General features: G+C 38.9%; 1 protein-coding gene across 24 annotated transcripts in view; it reads right to left on the reverse strand.

Annotated features, from left to right (window-relative positions):
• Positions 1–459: 459 nt before the first annotated feature.
• Positions 460–15105, reverse strand: part of Dtna (dystrobrevin alpha) — a 374420-nt gene continuing 359774 nt past the window's right edge. For 15 of the 24 annotated variants that reach the window (XM_087193429.1, XM_087193447.1, XM_087193439.1 and 12 more), the window contains 4 exons: positions 13733–13822; positions 12397–12556; positions 9383–9515; positions 460–1576 (listed from right to left, as the gene is read on the reverse strand). In XM_087193429.1, coding sequence (XP_087049555.1) covers positions 1436–1576; positions 9383–9515; positions 12397–12556; positions 13733–13822 — 524 coding nt within the window. In that variant the 3' untranslated portion in view covers positions 460–1435. Of the gene's footprint in view, positions 4068–6980; positions 7030–9382; positions 9516–12396; positions 12557–13732; positions 13823–15105 lie in introns of all 24 variants that reach the window. The other 9 variants (XM_087193516.1, XM_087193507.1, XM_087193571.1 and 6 more) reach the window with 4 other exon arrangements.

A 15105-nucleotide genomic window follows, 5' to 3' on the forward strand; every position in this document is an offset into this window, starting at 1 on the left:
CATCAGCTGAAATTAAAGTATATATCTATATATCTGCAAATATATCTATATGCAGAGTCCACCAAAAATGTATGCATCAGAAGTAGGAAAACTTGTATAAATATTTCAATACTAAATTTATTGAGACACCATGATATTAAGATTAATACAAGTTACCTTTGGCCTCTACAATTACAACAGGTGCTCAAAGTAGTGGCCGTGAGCTTCCAGACATTTATTAGTTCAGTGAACTGCTGAAGTGTGTATGCATTTTTTGGCAGTCTCTCTCTCTCTCTTTCTCCATATATATTTAAATATTTATAGGAGGAGGTGGGCTATTTTGTCTCAGTTGCTCCAGATTCCATCAGTGGTTCCTGCTCCATATGGCAAATGGTGACCTATCTTTCTTGGAACAAACTGATTCTGTGTTGCTCTAGGAGACATTAATTGAAACCAAGGAACAAAACATGCACAATACAGTGTTTTTAAAAACATTTTTAATGAAGAAATAATTCCATTCCAAAATATAGACACACAATTAAATAGTTTAATCACTTCAAAATATAACATGTCCCCAGGAGGTTCCAACACACATACATACACACACATACATACACACACACACATACACAAAAAACAATACTTAACAGCAATACAAAAAATCCATACAATAGTAGTTTTGTTACAACACCAATGAATATTGTGAAATCTTTAGTATCTCTGGATTGGTTATTTCAAATGGTGTCAAATTATAGTAGTCATAATTAAAAATGTCTTACAGATAATTAGCCTCAAGATGTAATGTTTCTGATTTTTTTTTCACTTTTTGGTTCAACAGTAAAAATGCCCTTTCTTCTGAGGACACAGTGGAATTCTTGTTTGTAGTTCCTTGTATGGAATTGACTAAGGTGAATGCAGCAACCAAAGGTTGCTGTATTTACAAGATCTATCTACAGTTAAGAACCAAGAACTAATAAGAGAGGATGAAGATGATCAAAATAAAAGCAGACATCAGTGCTAAATTATGATGCAACAGTTTGGCTCATGCATATAAGAAAATACGTAGTATATCACAACAAAGGCCACACTCTTAATGCATATCAGTTCATGTTACTACTTACAAATGAACCTTCCCTGCCTTATAGTAGATCATCTGAGAATCTATTTTCATAATCTCCAGCACATCTCCCTCTGACCAACCAAACTTACCCCGACTTCCGTCCTGACCAACCACAACGGATTCCTGAATCCTATACAGTAGATTTCTCCCTCTTCCCCTCCTCCATTAACATGGTGCTGTGGGGAGGGTTGACTGTGTTAGACCAGTGCTCATTAATAGGCCATCAGTTCTGATGGAGACGAATGTGCAATTCACCATGAAACAAGAAAGAAACAAACCCCTGAAGACATAATTGTATCTAATGGACAGGACAGATGAAACTTGCTGGTCTTGTACTTAGAATAGGCTCCAAAAGTAAATTTGCAGAGCCAATGAAAGAAACCCACCAAAAACCACAAAAACCCAAAACAGCACATGCCATTTTGTCTCGGTTACAGGACAGGGGTGCTTGAGTCTGGTCTCAGTGTTGACGTGGAGCTAAGAGAAAGAAAAGGTGGCTGGTTAGTCAGAAATTGGTCACTGGTGGCAGTTTCCAGAGTCCTTGCAATGGCTTTGTACGATGGTATTAACACCTGTGTGATGGAGTTGGTTGGCAATGGAAACTATGACAAGGGGAAGGTTTTCAGCAGAACAGTTCCAACCTTAAACAAACATTTGGATGTAGAAACACAAAGAGACAACACATGTCAGCTCAGTCCAGTCAGTGGCTGACTGCCACTTGCAGGGTCTGAGTTCTGAGCTCAAGAACTACCTGGGTCTGATTTTGAGCAGACAGCAATGTAAGTAGCTGAGATGTAGTGGTTTTCAGTACTGAGTATGAGGCACCAGTGGCCACCTGCTCCATCTAGGGAGGTACGGTTTCAGAGGATGGGCAGTGGAAGAGAGATGAACATTAAGACATACCAACAACACCCACAATACAATCCATGTGTGCAAAGAAATCTGAGAACCATGTACTTGTGCCACTTTGGTGTTAGCCTGGGCTCAGGGACATCTGTTAGGAGGGTTCTCTGGAGGGAAGTATATGAGTAAGTACATTCAGGAACAGGATGGGGTCATTAATGATGCCAGTCAAGCATTTTACTATCCCCAAGGCAAGCAATTTTGTTCCAAAGGGTAGCCAAGGAGATGGTTTCTGACCAAATGCAGAGGTGTGAACATTTGAGAGGTCTCTGAAAAGGAGCCTGAAGTTATCAGAACACATGTTCTCAGCCAGGTACCCTTCAATGCAGACCAGGTATGTGGGGTGAGAGAAGGTTTTTGCCAGACCCCGAAGCAAAATTGAATAGCTGAAGCATTGCAGTTGACTCAGAATCTTTCTTACTCATTCTGAATAAGGCCTTTTCAGAGATTTTTTTTGCTACAATTTATTCTAAAGCAGTGGTTTTCAACCTTTAGCATGCATCAGAATCACCTGGATACTGGATTAAAACACAGACTCTTAGGCCCAATCCCCAGAGTTTTTGATTCAGCAGGACTGGGTTGGGACTGAGGAGTTTGCATTTCTAAGTTATCCTCAGATGCTGCTGCTGCTGCTGGTGTGGTGGTTACATTTTGAGAACCACTATTCTACAAGGGTGTTCTCTTTTTTCTTTTACAAGAAAACAAGGAATTCCAGAGAAGCTGCTAATTTAAGCATAATATGTCCAATATGTTGTGGGGGTCCCCCTATTCAGACCTTGAAACAAATAGAAGTTTTCTTTTCCATTTTCCCCAGAATCCCTAAGGGAGGTCTTCAGAGCAAGGGCCCTCATAAAGGGGCACCAACAGAGTCTTTTATCCTCTTGCCTTTGACAGTTCTTTTGCATTTCAGCTTCTCACTGAGTGCAAAATCCCAACTCAATACAGAAGAGCTTGTCTCACATGACCATAGAATGCTGCATGCAGAACACCAGGTGGCCAGCTAAGGCAATAAACATTCAGAAGTACAAGGAGAGTGAACATTTGCAAGCGCACTTTAAGCCTGTACATTTAAAGCTGAAGGCCTCCAAACAACCTGATAGGGGAACTGCGTGGTGCTGTTAAAGACATGCTTCCTAAAGCTAAAACAAGAAGAACAAGACCATGGAAGAGCATAGTCCATTTGGGGATCTTATGGCACCTGTGGTTTATAAACAGCTTTAGTAACGAGTATTTCAAAACATAGTTCACAGTTTTTAAGAAGATCTGTGCTGATTTTAAAAACTAGATTCTATATAATTTGAATGTTGTCTTTTTTTGAATATGATTATCTATTTGGAAAAAATATTTACACTAAATTCTATGGCTGACTTGTTAGAATACCTTGAAAGAAAACAACCTCAAGTTGGGAGAAGCCCCAAAGAATTATTCCTGGTGTTTGGTTCAAGTCACTGCTCACAGAGACTTGGGGTCAACTGCAAACCAAAGACCCTTTTTGGCTTCTGGGCTCTGAGTTTGAACACTCAGGAACCAAATTCTTCAGGGTTAGTGGATAATTGCAAGTGGTTGTTTTTTTCCAATTGCAGTGGAAAAAAATGTACAGTGTATAATAAACTGTTTTGCTAAAATCTCAAAGAATTCAGGAATCAAACTTCTAGCTCTAAACAGTATTAATATTGTCATTGTAAACTGAACAGGTTCAATATCATGTGCAAAGTTTTAAAATGCTTGTTAATACTGCCATCGTGTGTAACAGCAGCATGGGTTCTCAGGGATGAACCATGTTACAGAAGATGTAACTGATAAAGTAGCTTTGAACAGAAGTCTTTTTTCCCCCTTCTAAAACACACACCTATGAACTACAAATTTTAAAACAAAAAGTTAGCTGCACTATAGGCATCAGAACACATCTTTAGGAGTGGGGTTTGTCGTGAAGTGCTGGGTGTGGTGGCTCCTCTCTTCGACGAGGCTGCTGCCAGCTGCTGTCTTCCTCCTCTTTGTGCGTACATCGCTCTCCATCATCATCACTTTTCATGTTACTTTCATCATCTCTCTGACTATAGCTTGCCTGGGAATAAGGAATGTGTAATTTTTTTAAAAGATGAAAACTATTTCTAAATCAGAGTTATGAATCTTAGGATTTCCTTTTCACCAACACACACACACACATACACACACGTGCACACACACGTGTGCACACACACACACACATGCACTGTACTTCCTTCCTATGCCAATCAGGCAATCAGGGACAAATGTCCTAAAACAATGTGCATTGCTACACTTTCTGGAAGAGAGGACAGGAAGTCCTCCTTGTTGAATCTCTCTCTTAAGGGGTATCTGAGCAATAAGGAAAGTTTAAGTAACACAAACAGAAATATTTGTGCTGTCCTTTGTGCAAAAAAGGTGAAGATAGTGAACATCACAATGCCCTCTGGATTTTTAAAAAAATCCACTTTCTATGGTTCAATCCCCCAATTTCTGAAGTTAGGAGGTGACTGGCCAAGGACAGTGATATACCATGTGGCCAGAGGATGAAAAAGGGAAAAATCTAAGATGGGAATGGGCCAAAATGGAGAACACTAAGATGAGAACTCACCACTATGTATCCTTTTTCTTCAGAAGTTGCTAGTTGAAAAGCAGTAACCCAGGTACTCTGTGTATGTGTTTAGTATGTTGCTAAGTGTGTATTTATTTTCAAATAGGCCTAAGTGCTATTCGAGCAGAGAATGAGCTGTCTAGGTCTCTAGTGTCCCACCTTCTGCTCCGTACCCATGTAGGGTTCTGCCTTGGCAGATGGCTGACTGGTATCAAGATGATGACATTGGCTCAGGATCCGTGGATAAGAGATGCATATATGTTGGAATAATTTTTAGCACAGTCATAAAGTCCAAACAAAAATATTTTAAGAATATAAACTTTTAAAATTTCAATTGTATTTCTTGGCTATATTAAGAAAAATTATAATAGGATAGAACAGCTACAAAGATGAAAAACTGCGAGCCTTTGTAGTGCTCTATTAGATTTTAAAGAAGTTTTGCCTAAGTGGCTCATTTAGCAACAGGCTGGTTCTGTTTAGTCTTGTGGAATGCCAGCTAGCCAGGGTACCTGATGCAATAAATGGCTGATGTCACAACTATTTAATCTTTCACTGTCAAATCTGCAACAAGATTAATAAATGGCTTAAGAATTTTCAGAGTACTGAGAATTTTCACTTTCAGGCACAAGAAGAATCCAATGCCAATTTTATGTAGGTTTATATTGAAGCTATTCTTTTTAAAAGGAAATATTTTTCTAAGAGTTAGCCACTCATGTTTAAACATATACAAAACAAAAATGACCAAATTGCTGGAGCTAAGGGAAAGGAACTATTATTAAAGGAAAAGGCTTGCTCCTTTGAGACTAGGTTTGTTATAATTGGAGTGGATATTTTCAGACACTGCTCCTGGGAGTTTTTCCACTCTAGTCATAATGAATCCAGAGAGGATGTGGTATTTCATGCTCAAATTTAAGGAAGGAAGAATAGAGTGTGGTCAGTATTAGCCTTCCTCACAGTTTATAAAGTATACGTCATCATAGCAATTATATAAAAATTTACTTCGCTTAATCTTAATCTGAAGACTCAGACAGGAGGTCAGTAGTGTTCAAGCTAACCTTTGCTCTTTACTAATTAAGATACAGAAGAAATATATATCTCTTTTTAAGCTAGCAACCATAGTAGGTAAAGTTTATTATCAACTGCACTATGGAATTCCATGGTTGGAAAGGACTGTATATCTAAAATAGACACAAGTCCTTGGGCCACTGCAACCAGATTACTGTTGGAAGTGATTAGCTTTGAACTGTAATGGGATACATCTAAATGGCCATTAGCTCATGCCAGAGAAGCCATCTAGATTTATGGGACAGTGTGGCCCAAGGTCTTTCAAATCATCATTGCATATGGCCATGTCTGGACCTTGTTTATAAAAGTGGAGAGAGCCAGCTGGTTCTGAGTCTCAGAGGCACCCATACACTTACACTGCTGCTACAGCAGCTCTAGGTATTAAACTGCTTAGAAAACATGGAGCTTAGTGGCAGGAATATTTGTACATGTTCATAATAAATTATAGTCCCTGCCACATTCTTTAAAAACTATATTCCAGGGAGTGCAGCTCCTCTATGAGGTAGATATTATGACATATGTCGTATGAAACTGAGGCTAATACAGGTCTAATAATTTGCCCATATTTATGTGGCTAGGATTTGGTGAAATCCATATTTGAAATTCATTCTAATAGAGTTCAAGCTTCAGACCACTGCATTTAAGTGATCCTACCAGCCATGTATAATTCTTTCTACATTAAAAACTACTGGGTATTTTACATGTATTTGGATAGATCCTTGGGGGGGAATCACATAACACATATTATTATAAATTAGTTTATATCTTTCTGAATTCCATGATAGATTTAAATTAGTTTTCTCCAAAAGGCTGAAGAATTTTTTCTCTCTTTTGATTCTTTCATTTCTTTAATGATACTTGATTTTACTTCCACTTGTTAAGGTACAGACTTTTGGTCTTTTAGACCCTGAGTTCAGCATGGAGATCAAGGAGATGGCCTATCTAGAGATGCAGAGCAAGTGAATCTTTTCCTTCTCAAGTAACACAGAGAGGATACTCTGATGCCACAATGAACTGGTGATGGGGTTACCTTAGCTTCCTAGCCAAAGGGGCATCTGGAACATCTCCGGTGTTTCTATGCCAATTTTCCTAATCAACAAAGTAAAAATGTCAACTCCCAAAGAAGTTTGGTAAATTTCCACTGGAGTATAATGAAATACTCTATAAAGTGAGATGCTTCTTTGATATTAGCAGGAAAGGAGGGTATTGTATCACACAGAAACACCTATGACAGAGTGATTTAGTGAATTTAGGCTACAAGTTATCAGAATTCAGTGTACAGTGACCATGTTTCCTCCTAAAAAAGAAGGTACTTACTTGAGAGGAGAGTGATAAAAGGATATTGCATTCAACCTTGCAAGCTGACCTGTGGGTGACAAAGGACACAAACAAGAAAGGTGACATGTCAAGTCAGTGATGCAGTCAAGCTGGTGAATTATTTGGTTGGAAGCCATGCACAAAGATAGAGAGAGTCCAATGAATGAAAGTAGCATTCAGAACCATCCAATCACTGCTCACAGAGCATTCAAGGAAAACCACTTTAGTGTTCTCCAGGGCATATTTTGTCTCAAGTGAGGACACAAGGGCTTGCTACATTTTCCCATGCTCTTTTCTGCCCTTTCCTGTGAAGTCGCCAGGTGTGGAAAGGCAAGGAGAGAGACAAGGAGCTTAATTAAGACTTACCAGAGATGGCCAAAACTCCAGTTGAATCTTAAGATACTGATACAATTTCTCTTCAGTTTACTCATCTAAGGTTAAATTCTTAATTCATTAAAATACATAAAAATCTAATATTTGATATGGAATGATGAAAGGTTGCCTCTCTTTAAAACAACTCTAGAATTTCAATTACTCTTGTACCAAAATCCGGAAATTGATCTGAGCTCAAAGAGGAAGGCAGAATAGGCATCTCTAATAGCACGAATCAGAGTATTGACTGTTTAGCCTCATCTCACTCCTTCTTTGCACAGAGCCACATAAGGTACTTGTAGGAACGCCATCCCTCAAAGTCCCAGTGAGGTCCTGCTAGCCTCATTCCAGTCTAATTCCTTTCTGTAGAGGAGCCATGGAAGTCACAAAGAGCACACCTCATGGCTTTGCAATCACGTAACTATGTTTTTGTAGCACAGGAGCATGGCTCCATATATATTATCACTCTTTTGTATAATTAGAACAACATTTTGGTTTCTTCTGAAATGTGACCTTGAAACTGAAAGGCCACTGGAACATTCCAAAGAGGCAGCACTTTTGTTTTGTGTTGTGGGGTGAAGTTGATGGGCTTCAGTTTTCCTCTTGCTACATCCTTCTTGGGAAAATATTTCAAGGCTTAATGTATACATATACAAGAACTAGGAGACAATTCCCTCAGTTTCTCTGTCCTTGACTAACAGACTAAGAGAAGGTCACTGCTGTCCTAAGAATGTGGAGAAAGCTTGTGTGGCCATTGGACAGAAAGTCTGACAGGCAAACAATACTCGCTGGGGCAGAGACCAGCAGGTCTCTATCGGGCAAACCCCTGAGCCAACAACACACCTTCAACAACACCTGCAGTTCAAAGAGAAAGGATGCATGCAGAGAGATAAACAAGGCCATGGAACTATCCCTGGGGAAACTGCATTGCCTTCAGGGTAGGTGACTAATCACATTGATTCCCAGATGCATGTGCTATGTGTATGAATTCTCAGATGGGTTAATACACTCCAGGTTATCTCAAGATTGTCTTATCCTTACTCTGCTGAACATGGGCCTAGAGGTCCCCTGATATTGCTTAGTAAGTCTTGTCACCTTTCCACTTACTTACATTTGGCATGAGACGGGTGGTGGAGGAGGTTGTGGACAACCAATACATCAGGGAGGAAGTAGTTATGTGGATTCAATTTCCTCCTACTCTGTTCCTTGTCACCACTCCTCCTCCTCCTCCTCCCCCCTCCCCCTCCCCCTCCCCTCCCCTCCCCCTCCCTCCCTCCTCCTCTCCCTCCCCCTCCCCCTCCCCCTCCTCCTCCTCCTCCTCCTCTTCCTCGCCACCCCTCTACTGAAGACTCAACCCAAGACCTTGGGCATGTTAACAAGCACTCTATCACTGAGCTACACCTCCAGCCCCTTTTTATTTTTGAAATAGGGTCTCCCTAAGTCACCCAGGCTGGCCTCAAACTTGCAGCCCTCTTGCTTAGCCTGCTAAATATCTGGGATTGTAGGTGTGCATCACCATGCTCAGCCTTCTTTTTTAATTTATGAAAACATAGCATCTCAATAATCTTAGAGGAGTTTCAATTGCTAGTCACTATGTTTCCACCAATGTCCTGGGCCTCCTTTCACTTTCCAAGCCAGAACTAAGAAGAATGCATAGCGGTGACAGCTATGAGAAATATGTAAAGCTGGGCATGGTGGTGTATGCCTGTAATCCCAGCACTCTAGAAGACTGATGCAGGAGGATCACAAACTGAAGCCCAGCCTGGGTAATTTAGTGACTTAGTGAAGCCCTGTCTCAAAATTAAAAAAAAGGGGGGGGGGCTGGTGATGTAGCCCAATGCAAAGACAGGGGTTCAATCCTTGTACTGAAAAAAGAAGCATGTAAAATTTTTACTGTCTGGAATACATGGATTAAGAAGTGCCCTTGGAATGTTCTGGAAAGCAGGGTGGAAGGAAGGAGTAATGTGAAAGGCTCATCTACCGGGCCTGGGCTATGGGTAGAGGTGGGGGGAGGCACCTGGCTCCTGTACCTGGTAGGCTTCATCTTGCAGCTTCTGTTTCAGGTATTCCTCCATCTTCAGCTCATTCTCTAGCTGCCGGACTGAGTCATTCTCATAGTTTTCTTCTTCTGGCCGGACATAGGGGTCCCCGTCTTCAGTAACTCTGGGAATAAAGTGCAGATGGCATTTGGGAGCAAATCTTAAAAGAGAAGTATGAGTGGGATTCATGTGATAGCTGTAGTTTCGTTAGCACTTTTATTTTCCTATAGTCCTCCAATTCACTTTTCTCCCTTCTTTTACCTAAAGGAAAACTTGTGAAATATTGGAGCCTTGGAGAAATAGGTCATTAAAAATCTTTTCATACATATATTTTTTTTCATGGTAATCGGTTCATCTGTTTTTCTAGGGCTTATAGGAATGGGTGGGCCCTCTACATGCTCTACATTCTTAAAAAAGACAAACTTGCCTTTTGAAGGAATATTGTTTGCCCAATATAAGGGCTTTAAAAAAAAATAGAATTGAAGAACATATTCTATAAGGGGAGTGAGCCCTCTAGTGAAATAATGCTTAAGGCCATTTGTTCATAATGTGTTTCTCTTTCCCTCTACAGTACGGGGGAAGGAATCCAAGGGTACATATTCACAGAACCACATCCCTAACTCTTTAAAATTTATTTATTTATTTATTTATATTTTGAGACAGGGTCTTGCTAAGTCTCTAAGTTTCCCAGGGTGGGCTTCAATTTATGATCCTTCTGTCTCAGTCTCCCAGAATGCTAGGATTACACGGATGGGCCAGCATACCCAGTTTAATTTAACTCTCTTTGTGTTATACACAAAGGATTTACTTTTATAGTAGAATTAAGTCTTGGACTATCAGCAAGCCAATGCCAAAGAGGCTCATCCTCTAACCCATAGCTCTTGACTTTAAATTTTTTTTTTTTTTGGTACCAGGGATCGAACTCTGGTCCTTCCACTTGCGAACAAGGCAGCTGAATCACTGAGCTAAATACCCGGCCCTTGACTTTAAAATTTTATACTAGCTCTGAACTTGAAAAATCCAGTTAAATGGACTAATTTCACTATCGAATAGATAAGAATGCCCTCAGTCACTGACATGAGACTCTGTCTCCATCTATTCATCTATTCTATGTGTAAGGCGCTTCATGGGGCTGAACAAAAATTCACTATCTGAATCACAGGACTAGAATATTCTCAGGTAAAATGCAATACTTTCATGTTTGACAGTAAAGATATTAAAATGTCCCCTAAAATTTTTATTTATTTGAAGAAATTGTTTCTGGGATGGAACTTAAATGCACCATTCATGCTTATTTATATCTGTATGACATGTTCTCATTATTTTTGGAGGGTTGAGGCCTGAGCATTGGGTCTGTTAGGCCCCTGTCAACATCTGCTCCCACTCTCCCCAATCACTCCATGGTAACTGATCTTGCGCTGGGAGATACCAGGCACAGCAGACTGGTAATGACAGTGGTCTTTAATAAGTTTTAGATTTTAGGATTGAGACAAGAGATTTTAGGTAGATATCATGTGAATGCTTAACAAAAGTCAAAGAGATACGTATTTACCAGATAAAACAGATGACAATCCTCCATTTGGAATAACAAATAAATCAAACAATCCTAAAATATAGAGGAAAGGAAAAGAAAGCAAACTAAAATTAGAAGCAGCTGCACACTGCCATTTAAAATTACATCATAACTGTTTCGTTCTGATTGTACATGCTGCTGCTTCACATCTGGCTTTCAAACCAGGACTCTTTATAACTCGCCATTATTGTGGGTCTTTTACTTGCTTCTTGGATTGACAGACAAAACACCAGAAAGGCCTCTGGTTAGTTTCTTCTCCAGGTCTTTAAAATAGCCAGTTTATTTTTGTAGACTAGTCTGAAGTACTTTTCACATTAAGTGTCACCTTTCTGTCATCTTTCAGAGTTTTCCAATTTCCTTTCCCAGCCTTTGGGTCAGCCTTTAGCCATGATTCTCATAACTCCATGAAACTCATGCTCCAAAGAGTTTACTTCCTTCCTTTCTTTCATTTTACTATATTCCCAAGCTGGGCTCTGCAGCTCACTGCTAGCCTTGTCTTTGTTTCTCAGCCTCTATTCCCTCTGCTAACTACTTTGAGTTGAGGGTCACAGATAAATCTAATGGGAATGTTACTGATTCTGCTGGCTCCAGTCATGTTACAGAAACCTACCAGCATGAAAATCTTTGCAAAATGTCTTCTGATGAGGGTCAGGTATCTCTTTATAATGAGATTTTAAACATCTACTTTATTTCAGTACAAATGTTTATTGTTTATACCCTTTGTGAACAAATGCCTGTCCAAGTAGCATGAGACCCAGTAAGTGCAAATATAGTGAGTTCAGAAGACAGCATGACTTATCTACTGAATTTGTGAGAAAGGTAAAAGCAGTTTTTAAAATATTATTTTAAATATTACAAATGATTCCTGACCTTCAATGGTTTGACTGACAACTTCATATGATGCAAAAGTAATGTGCTCGCAGTGCAACCATACTTTGCATCCTGAATTTGGATCATTCAGCAGGCTAGTTATGTGCAACAGATACTGTTCTCAATGCTGGGTGGCGGCGGCAGCAGCAGCAGCAAGCCACAGCTCCCGGTCAGCCACGTGAGTCAGGAGTGCACAGGATAGACACTCTTCAGGGTGCTGTGTCGCTCAGCTAGGATGTTCCATAGGTTAGCTGTATTAAATGCACTTTTGGCTCTTGATATTTTCAACTTGTGAGGCGTTTATCAAGATATAACTTCATCAGAAATCGAAGAGCATCTTTGCAATAAGCACAGATTGGTTTTATTTACTGGCACGCCCTGGAAGGTGTAAGGGTGGGGTAGGGAAGAGTCCTGGAGTCAATTTTAAATGTAGAGCCCTCCTGCCTGTTTTGGCAGAAAGGGAAATTGGATCGTCCCTTTCCAAAGTAAAGGACTAAACAACCATGTTTTTACTTTCATTGCTCCCTATAGATTGTTCTGCTATGGATACTCTAATACTCACATGGCACTGCTTGTGGTAGCTCCCCCGTGAATGTACCCAGGTTTTCGAGAGTGGATTTGGGCTAGAAAAGCCTTTTCAGAGGTGGGCGACGGAACGAGATCCTCAAACTGAGTCCGTGCAAATTCAGAATCCACATTACTCTCTGTTTCACTCCCCACCTCTAGTGGTACAATTAAAGAAATAAAGAATGACTTGTTAGGTATTTTATAACCTTCAAATAAAGGACTGGGTTTAACATAAATCAACCAGTGCTGTATAAAACATTAGCCAGTTACTGTACATTAGTCAAATCAATATTTTTCAAAATGAGAATGACACAAATTACTATAATTTGGTATGCAACATTTTCTTTTTTATCTCAAAAATATTATGAGGAATTTTTTATGTTGTACTGACTTCAGATTTTAAAAGTACTATTTCCTTTCCATAAAAAGCCCGTATTAAAATTGTTGTTTTACTTAATATTACTCTAATTTAGAAAACACAACCCTAACATATTACAATTGCTATTTCAAAGAATTATAAGAGTATGAATTAACAGCACATGAGAATTTTACCATAAGAATAACCCTTCAGTTATTAGTGGTATGTTCATTAATCATGTCACATTACCCTATCTGGTAATCTTAAATAGAAGCAACAACTTTCAATTATTTTAATTCTTATTGGAAATTTAAACTCAGGAATTAAAAAAAAATTGAAGTTTTATTTTGTACAGTTGTTGTAATCTCAGCTATAAGACCACAGTCTTGCCTAACAAATATCTTGGTAGGTTTGCTTTAAGAAATAGATGGATATATATTAGTAACTGTTAAGATATTTATTTGTGTATTCACACTGCTAAAGTTTAAAAAACTTTATCTAGTATTGGGAGCATAAGACTCTTCCATGGTTTCATGGTGTTCATTTTTGGGTAGATTTTTTCTTTGGAAATAGGTAAATTTCATTTTAGTTTCATTCAAAGATCATGCATTCCCAATAGAGTCTAATAGGTAAATAAAATACTTGACCCTGTAAAATAAGTCCAGTATCATGTTACTATGGATTATGATATATGTTAACAGTGTCTATCTTTGGATTCTAGAATTATAGGTTAATTTTAATATTTTTCATTATCCTTTTCTACATTTCCCAAATTTTCTGCATTGAGTATACATTAATAGTCTTCTAACAAGCGAAATATAAACATTACCAAAATTCTGAATATACCAACAAAATATCACACAGAGCTCTAAAATATCCTTTTATATTTGACAATGAGCAGGTCTTTAAGAGACCCCTGGATGGATGGTCCCTCTGTGATGGGCAGACAGGTGAGAGGACACCAGGGACTCACCTGAATTCAGCTCTTTCACCAGAGAGGACATGGTGTTCGTGATGGAATCCGCTGCCACTAGCAAGTCATTCCTTAGATTTCTTCTTGAGCCTTCAGTGAAGAAGAAATAATAATTTAGGAAATCTAAGATATTCCTTTACCCAAAGTTTTTATGTTGTTTGTCATTTCCACCGATAACCTTTTGCAACAAAAGTTCTGATATTTCTCCTTTTCAGAAGTGCTTTGGTTCATGTCCTGAAAACAAAAAAACAAAAACTACTATGCTTAGGGTTGTGGCCCCTGATGTAAGGAGACATGGCTAATGATGGTGGTTCATATAATTTATTGTCTAAATTGAGATAGTGTTGAAACCGAAAGGGCTGGGCATTAATAAGTCTGGGTGACCTGGCACAAACTGGGAGGGTGGCAGGTAAACTAGCATGTGCAGATATCCTTCCTAGTAATATACAGATGAAGAATCTAGTTTGCCAGGAGACCTCCACGATCCTATCTACTGTTATTGTTCCAGCTACTGCCCTGTGGCTGAGCACTGGATTATGGTCTCTGTCAACTCAGACTGGGTCTCCTATCAAGGTCTCTAGAGCTTTCCCTAGCAGTATAGGACCCTCCTGGGAATAGGAAGCCCATGAATGCTATGCTTCCAAAGTGTGAGAAATGGGTGAGGATTCTTACTCCTGCGCCCAAGACATGGGCATATACATGTCTGGTAACTTGAATTGGAATTTAGATTAGATTAGATTGGAACATAGTCTATGGTAGAAAAAAATTATTCTTACATTTCAGGTACACTAAGTTAAAAGGATATTTATGGACTGGTCTGGGTGTGGGACAAAATGAAGTTGGAACAGAAGGCTAATTAGCAAAATATATTAGGAAAAAAGGTTCAAGATTTCAGATCCCTGAATGACAAATGCAATTATGTAGCATGAGCATTTTATGAGCTAAGGGCTGCCTTGGGGCTGTACTTCGCTGCCATTTCTCAAAAAGCAATATTAACTAAGAAAGGTAATAAATACATTCAAATTTTAAAATCTCAAAGTAACTAGGTAGATACATTAATTATAATAGCACAATTGATTTAAAATACTGAATCTATGGATTTTAAAACATGATTTGGAGAAAGGATATTTTTCCTTCTAAACTTTTAAAAAGTTATTTTGTCAGTTACATAAACTGTTCTTGAATTAAATTCAGTGCTTAGAAGAAAAAGCCCTAGTATAAGTCCTCTGTTTTCATACTACAGTAGAAAGTGTTATTCTCTCATTAAAATGTGTTAAGTTTGACCCCATATATTATAGATGAAGGTGTCTATTTCCTCAATCTTGCTGTTCCCTGGATATTATCAGTGTTAAAATTTTTTAAAAATCTGCTAG

Source organism: Heterocephalus glaber, unplaced genomic scaffold (assembly GCF_053883595.1).
Source record: "Heterocephalus glaber isolate CG9 unplaced genomic scaffold, H.glaber_assembly_v1.0 deba00000331, whole genome shotgun sequence".
Classification (NCBI taxonomy): domain Eukaryota; kingdom Metazoa; phylum Chordata; class Mammalia; order Rodentia; family Bathyergidae; genus Heterocephalus; species Heterocephalus glaber.